At 37.8% G+C, this 8,503-nt stretch overlaps 1 protein-coding gene across 1 annotated transcript; it reads right to left on the bottom strand.

The window, feature by feature from the left end:
• Positions 1 to 9: 9 nt before the first annotated feature.
• Positions 10 to 7,423, bottom strand: LOC310925112 (coagulation factor X; the record flags this gene model as incomplete). Its single annotated transcript, XM_083886982.1, has 10 exons — positions 10 to 252; positions 414 to 539; positions 1,573 to 1,769; positions 2,497 to 2,611; positions 2,715 to 2,977; positions 3,498 to 3,632; positions 3,721 to 3,834; positions 4,143 to 4,167; positions 7,117 to 7,286; positions 7,366 to 7,423. 10 exons carry the CDS (start codon positions 7,421 to 7,423, stop codon positions 10 to 12), a joined length of 1,446 nt encoding a protein of 481 aa, XP_083743108.1.
• Positions 7,424 to 8,503: the final 1,080 nt, after the last annotated feature.

Here is an 8,503-nt window from a genome sequence, read left to right as displayed (position 1 = left end):
GGGCCTCGTTCAGCTCATGGTTCCGTTTAGATCGGCTCTCTCCATGGTGTCTCTTATCCAACTCAGGTAGTTTCCCAGTCGAGTATAAACTCCATACTTCCCCTGAGCAGCACATCTTTCTCCCCAGCTGATGATGCCGGTCAAAAACCAGGTTCCTCTGTAGTTCACCACAAAGGGTCCTCCACTGTCGCCACTGCAGGCGTCCATATTTCTTTCAAGGTAACCAGCACAGAACATGTTGTCTGTGATCACCTGCAGGAGACACACAGCATACGTCATGGCTTGTCAAACTTGAAAATGTCAGGTTGTAAAAAAGTTAAACATTTTATCAGTAAAATAAAAATGTATTTAGTTCCTCATAACTGAGCAGTGATTTGAGAGCATGTGCTTGGTTTCGTGAGCAAGTTGAGCACCTGATCAGTGGAGGCGGTGCACGCCTCGTAACTGACCACCGGGAGCGTCACCTTCCTCAGGAAGCGTGACGACCTGCCCAAGTATCGAGTGAGACCCCAACCTGACGCCACGCCCCAGGTGCCTTTCTGAGAACACACACACACACACACACACACACACACACACACACACACACACACACACACACACACACACACACACACACACACACACACACACACACACACACACACACACACACACACACACACACATCTTTTACGGGTCAAAGTCACAGTAAGTGTTTAGTGACTATGTTTTAGTATGTTGTCCAAAATCTGACGACATACTAACGTATGACTTTTTTGTCACATTTTGGACGACTTACAAAAATAAAGAAACAATAAAAAACAATCTTTGTGAGAAAAAAAAATTGTGAAAAAAATCACTTTTCGCAGAAAAAAACTTTTTGGCGACATACTGAGACTGACCTTTTTAAAATAAATACATTTTGGTCAACTTATGACTATGACTTTTGTGTCAAATGTTTGACAATTATTTTTTTTTACATTTTGACAAATTTTTGACCTATTTTGGTCGACTTTTTTTACTTTAGTTTTGTCAAGTTTTGGACGACATACTAACCTATGACTCTTTGTCAATTAAAAAACAACAACTTTTTAGTCAATTTCTTTCGGACTTGCTAAAATAAAGGAAAAATTGAAGAAAAATTGAAAAAAAAATCTTTTTGCGCAATAAAACATCTTTTTGGCGACATAGAAGACTGATTCTTTAAAAAAAATAAAAATTTTGGCCAACTTTTTTTGTAAATTTTGGGACGACATACTAACCTATGACTTTTTGACAATTTTTTTAGACTTTCTGCCAAATTTTGGACGATTTACTAAAATAAAGAAAAATAATTAAAAAAAACTTCTTGTGAAAAAAAAAAACTTTTTGTGTAAAAAACAAAAACTTTTTGACTCTTTGCCAATTAAAAAAAAAATACTGAACATACTAAAGTATGACTTTTTTGTTAAATTTTTGAAACATTTTTTATGACTTTTTTGTCACATTTTGGAAACCTTACTAAACTCTAAATAAAAACCTGTGTCTGTGTTTGTCATTGCTTGTTAATATAGAAGACCGACTTTCAGTCACATCATTCCAATATTTTACCCTGAGCAAGTACTTGGACAGGTGGTTGTTGGGGAGACAGGCCGGGAGAGCAGTGGAACCTCTGCGGACAGGCTGAGCAAGGAGGACGAGAGCAATATCACTGTCGAAGGTGTAGGAGTGAAAATGAGGATGAACGAAGATTTTCTGAATCTTTATCACTTGCTCGTCTTTATCAGGACGCCCTTTATCATAGTCACCTATAGAGACGGAGACGGAGAGAGATGGAGGACAACTTGTGGAATATTTCATTCAGCTGAAGCAACACAGCAAAATATCAGTATCTGTGAAATTGTGGAATAATGTGCAGAAAGTGTGAAAATAACACACTCACTGCACAAAATATGTCATATAAATAACACACACATACACACGTGTAACCCTAACCTAACCCTGATATAAAGCTAATTCTAACCCTAAAACCAGGTCTAAATTCTTAAAAAGTCCTTTGAAGTTGTGAAGACCTGCTCAAATGTCCTTATTTTCCCAATATGTCCTTTGCACATACTATAGCATGACTTTTTAAGCAAATTTTGGACAATTCTTTTTCTTTTTAATTTTGTCAAATTTTAGATGACAAACTATATTATGACATTTTTTTATAAATTTTTGGACGACATACTTTTGACTTTTTTGTCAAATTTTGGTCAAAATGTTTTTTTTTTGCCTTTTTGTCAAATTTAGGTCAAATTTTTTTTTTTGCCTTTTTGTCAAATGTTGTACACATTTTTTTAAAAACTTTTCTGTCCAATTTTGGATTTTTTTTTTTTTTTTTTTTTTAACTGTGTGTGTCTTAATCCTTAAAGGGTCATTTGAAGTTGTGAAGAGCTGCTAAAATGTCCTTACTATCCCAAATTGTCCTCACCTTTTATTTGGTCGGTCCTCGCAATGACACATATATATACATATACAAATACACACACATACCTATGGTAACGTAGTCTGTAGACTCTTCGAAGCAGTGAGCAGCTGAGATGACCCATCGATCAGAGACCAGAGTTCCTCCACAGAAACCATAACCGTCAGACCTGTGAAACAGAACCTGACACAAACACACACACAAGACGATGTCCCAGAACTTCACACAACCTCACTTCAAAAATACCTGAACTCCCCCTTTAAACTCATCGTTCATGTCTCCTCACCTGCCAGGGACTCCCCCCTGGTGTTTCCAGGTCTCCACCCACAATCCGCAGATCGACTCCGCCTCCTTGCTCCGCCCCCGTCTCAGCTGCTGTGTTGTTTCCAGTTGTGTTCACCGTCGTCCTCTTGTCTTCTTTCTCCGTGAGGTTCAGATGAACATCCCAGCCCTCTGTGCTGTTGTCCTCTGTCCTCATGGTGGCGTTGTCCCAAAGAGAGCGTCCTCTGTGCCACGCCTGGGTCCGTTGACGACCGCACGGGAAAGACACTGGAGGGAGAGACAAGAGACAAAAAGATAGTTCTGAACAGGTTCCCTTTGTCAGTAGATACAGTGTGACGATGGTACTGTGAGGGCTACAGAGGTCCACTAGGACCAGGGCCAGAGGATCAGCCTTTATGGGGCCCTGAGCAGAATTTGAGTTTAAGCCCCTCCCACCACCTCAGAGTAGAGGTAGATTTATTTAAGATGTTAAAATATTTTCTTCATGGAGCACAATACTGTCCAATCCAGTGGGTGGCGCACTCTTGTTTTAGTCAAATGAGACAATCCAGAAGACGCCAACCATGGAAACTTATTAGCGATTATGCGAGAAGATGCCCTGGTACCCCCACACACACGTACAACTCATCGCACTCAACGAATACAAGGACGTACAAAAGGTGGTGAACTCCTGCTGAGAAATTGTCACTTTTGGAAAGAAATCGAGATTGAGATTGAGATTAAGTACGCCTGAGTAGTAAATGTGAAATAGCTTTTCACGGACGTAGAAAAAAGCCCTGATTCTCACCAGTTTCGGTGCAACTCTGTCCGTCAGACTCCAGTTGGAATCCGTCGGCACAGCCACACTGTACTCCAGCGCCCCCTGGCAGGTCCGTGCAATACTGTAAACAATTTCCATTTTTATAGCGACACTCCAACACCTCTGCAACACAATCACAGAGCACACATCAAGGCTACTGGTTTTCTGGTGTATTAATTCCCCAGGGTCTTGTTTTGGTTTTGGTGTTTACCTGATTCGCAGGTCTTGCCGCGGTACTGTGGAGGACAGAGACACAGGAAGACCTCTCGCTCCATGGTGCATATGCCACCGTTCAGACACGGGTTGGTCCGACAGGGGTTCAACCCTTTGACACGAAGAAGCAACACTTGAAAGCAGCACGACTCGTTCAGATGTGTAACATTACATTTGTTTACAAGGATGTCACGACACCATCGGTCATGGTAAATAAACCAACTGTTGAAAAAAGGCTGTAGATGCAGTTTCTCACTAAAGTGCTGTTTATGAAGCTCAGTGTTTTGGAGAATCACTGCTCTACGCTGATGATACTCTATCTTATGTTGGCTTGCTGCAGTTCCTCTGATAGCCTCTAGATGCAGGTTTGAGAACCATAAACGAAGAAGGGATAAATGATGAGGATGAGGATGTACTTACGTTTGTATCTGTACCAAAACTCCAGCTGTGAACAAAAACAGTGACGATTAAACACCTGCCGTGACCTCTGACACACACACATGCATACTGAGGACTGGGTTGCTGACAAAGTGAGGACCAGAATTGACCAAAAATTGTTGTTCCAAAATTTGACAAAAACGTCATACGCTACTATGTCGTCCAAAATTAAAAAAAAATTTTACCCAAAATTTTTGGTCCAAAATTTGAAAAAAATCTTAGACAAAAAAATTGTTGGTCCAAAATTTGACAAAAACGTCATGCTATACTATGTCGTCCAAAATTTGAAAAAATAAATTTACCAAGAATTGTTGGTCCAAAATTTGACAAAAACGTCATACTATACTATGTCGTCCAAAATTTGAAAAAAAGTAAATTGACAAAAAATGTTGGTCCAAAATTTGACAAAAACTTCATACTGTACTATGTCGTCAAAATTTGAAAAAAAATGTACCCAAAATTTTTGGTCCAAGTTTGAAAAAAATCTTTGACAAAAAAATTGTTGGTCCAAGTTTGAAAAAAATCTTTGACAAAAAAATTGTTGGTCCAAAATTTGACAAAAACGTCATGCTATACTATGTCGTCCAAAATTTGAAAAAGTAAATTGACCAAGAATTGTTGGTCCAAAATTTGACAAAAACGTCATACTATACTATGTCGTCCAAAATTTGAAAAAATAAATTGACCAAGAATTGTTGGTCCAAAATTTGACAAAAACGACATGCTATACTATGTCGTCCAAAATTTGAAAAAATAAATTGACCAAGAATTGTTGGTCCAAAATTTGACAAAAACGTCATGCTATACTATGTCGTCCAAAATTTGAAAAAATAAATTGACCAAGAATTGTTGGTCCAAAATTTGACAAAAACGTCATGCTATACTATGTCGTCCAAAATTTGAAAAAATAAATTGACCAAGAATTGTTGGTCCAAAATTTGACAAAAAACGTCATGCTATACTATGTCGTCCAAAATTAAAAATTTTTTTTACCCAAAATTGTTGGTCCAAAATTTGACAAAAACGTCATACGCTACTATGTCGTCCAAAATTAAAAAAAAATGTTACCCAAAATTTTTGGTCCAAAATTTGAAAAAAATCTTAGACAAAAAAATTTTGGTCCAAAATTTGACAAAAACGTCATGCTATACTATGTCGTCCAAAATTTGAAAAAAATCTTTGACAGAAAATGTTGGTCCAAAATTTGACAAAAACGTCATACTGTACTATGTCGTCCAAAATTTGAAAAAAAATGTACCCAAAATTTTTGGTCCAAGTTTGAAAAAAATCTATGACAAAAAAATTGTTGGTCCAAAATTTGACCAAAACGTCATGCTATACTATGTCGTCCAAAATTTGAAAAAATAAATTGACCAAGAATTGTTGGTCCAAAATTTGACAAAAACGTCATACTATACTATGTTGTCCAAAATTTGAAAAAATAAATTGACCAAGAATTGTTGGTCCAAAATTTGACAAAAACGTCATGCTATACTATGTCGTCCAAAATTTGAAAAAATAAATTGACCAAGAATTGTTGGTCCAAAATTTGACAAAAACGTCATACTATACTATGTCGTCCAAAATTTGAAAAAATAAATTGACCAAGAATTGTTGGTGCAAAATTTGACAAAAACGACATGCTATACTATGTCGTCCAAAATTTGAAAAAAAATGTACCCAAAATTTTTGGTCCAAGTTTGAAAAAAATCTTTGACAGAAAATGTTGGTCCAAAATTTGACAAAAACGTCATACTGTACTTTGTCGTCCAAAATTTGAAAAAATAAATTGACCAAGAATTGTTGGTCCAAAATTTGACAAAAACGTCATACTATACTATGTTGTCCAAAATTTGAAAAAATAAATTGACCAAGAATTGTTGGTCCAAAATTTGACAAAAACGTCATGCTATACTATGTCGTCCAAAATTTGAAAAAATAAATTGACCAAGAATTGTTGGTCCAAAATTTGACAAAAACGTCATGCTATACTATGTCGTCCAAAATTTGAAAAAATAAATTGACCAAGAATTGTTGGTCCAAAATTTGACAAAAACGTCATGCTATACTATGTCGTCCAAAATTTGAAAAATAAATTGACCAAGAATTGTTGGTCCAAAATTTGACAAAAACGTCATGCTAAACTATGTCGTCCAAAATTAAAAAATTTTTTTACCCAAAATTGTTGGTCCAAAATTTTACAAAAACGTCATACGCTACTATGTCGTCCACAATTAAAAAAAAATTTTACCCAAAATTTTTGGTCCAAAATTTGACAAAAACGTCATGCTATACTATGTCGTCCAAAATTTGAAAAAATAAATTGACCAAGAATTGTTGGTCCAAAATTTGACAAAAACGTCATACTATACTATGTCGTCCAAAATTTGAAAAAAATCTTTGACAAAAAATGTTGGTCCAAAATTTGACAAAAACTTCATACTGTACTATGTCGTCCAAAATTTGAAAAAAAATGTACCCAAAATTTTGGGTCAAAGTTTGAAAAAAATCTTTGACAAAAAAATTGTTGGTCCAAAATTTGACAAAAACGTCATGCTATACTATGTCGTCCAAAATTTGAAAAAATAAATTGACCAAGAATTGTTGGTCCAAAATTTGACAAAAACGTCATGAAAAAAAAATGTGCCCAAAATTTTTGAAAACTACTATACCATGTCGTCCAAAATTTGATTTTTTTTTTGACAAATTGAGTATAGCATGTTTACAACCTAAGGAAGTGATTCCAATGAAAACAAAGTGAGGACCGGCCAAAATGTCCTCCCTCCGTAAAAATGACCTCACTTTGTTGGTTAAAAACCCTCACTGGTCCTCAGTATGCTGCAACTACAAGAACACACACACACACACACACACACACACACACACACACACACACACACACACACACACACACACACACACACACACACACACACACATGCTTTATTCTCGTTACCATGGTCTCTTTGGTCTGGAAGATCTCTAGCGCCTCCTCCTGGGAGCACATCTCCTCATAACATTCCCGCTCCAGGTCTCCAGGTAAGATCTCCTCTAAGAAGGCGTTAGCACGGCGCCTCCTGGTGGAGGAGTGAAGGACCTGACCTGCTGAGGGAGGGTCCAGGAACACTGAGGAGGAGGCGCAGAGATGTTTCACCTGTCTGTCCATCACCAGGTCTGTCTCACCTATACTGTCTGTGTGTCTCACCTGTGCATTGGATGATGTCATAGCAGAGCAGCAGACTGCAGACAGTCACAAGTGACATCATCGTCTTTGTCTCTGTGGATAAAGAAAGTGACCTGCTACAGGACATTTTCAAACCATATTGTCCATATTGTTTTTGAACGTCCACCTGTCCTGTTTGTACCTGTTGTCTCCTTCCGTCTCCTCCTGTTGTCCTTAGTTATCTCCTAATGTCCCCTGTCGCGTCCTCTTTAGTCTCTTGACGTCTCCTTGCTGTCTCTTGTTATCTCGTGTTGTCTCTTGGCGTCTCCTAACGTCCCCCTTATGTCCTCTTTTGTCTCTCAAATATCCCCCAGAGAGAACATACAGTGACTTGTGTTTTGTGGTAAAATGGACGACTGGGACGAAGTTTATCTATCGATCGTTTTTTGCCTTAAAAAAACCAATATTGACACAGAGACGTCACAGCTCAGAGGACGACGTGCTGACACGACAGGAAATGACCAACGGCTGCAGAGGACATCACGTGACGTCTATTCCCGTTATAACATCCAGAGAAATGTGCAAAAATGTTTTCTTCTGTTACACTGTGACACGTCATTCCAGTGTAAAACCCCTCTGATGTTCCTTGTATGGAGCAACACAGGACATTTTCTTCCTGAGAATGTAGTGAGTGGATTCATCACCTGAAATGGAAATATTCAATGTTTGGAAAAATTCCCATGAAATTAGAAAACGACTCACCTGCTTTTGCTTGACTGTCTCAAACTCTAGGACTTCACACAATCAGCCCATGTCCTCCACCTTCACTTTCTTATTCTGTTGTCTATTTATACATTCTTTATATACACATACAGCTTACCATGTGTTTTATCAAATCAGTTTTTACCCAAATTATGTAAAATTTGTCTGAAAATATGAAAACATGTCTTATCTTGAGCTGATAATGTTACGAGGAATTCTTTAGTTTTTCTGATAATATTGATGAAAATGACAATAAAAGATTTTCCTTTCCTTTGACTTCTCCCGCTTTAGAGGTGGCCAGGGATTTTGTCCCTTGCTCAAAGGTTCCCCCCCCCCAGCTCTTGACCCGTTGGGATTCAAACCAGCAAAGCTTCCTTTGCTAGTGACTAGGCCATGGTCTGCCACTATCACTGTCAAA

Source organism: Microchirus variegatus (genome assembly GCF_963457635.1).
Source record: "Microchirus variegatus genome assembly, chromosome: 3".
Lineage (NCBI taxonomy): Eukaryota > Metazoa > Chordata > Actinopteri > Pleuronectiformes > Soleidae > Microchirus > Microchirus variegatus.
This window is presented reverse-complemented; position numbering and strand designations above follow the sequence as displayed.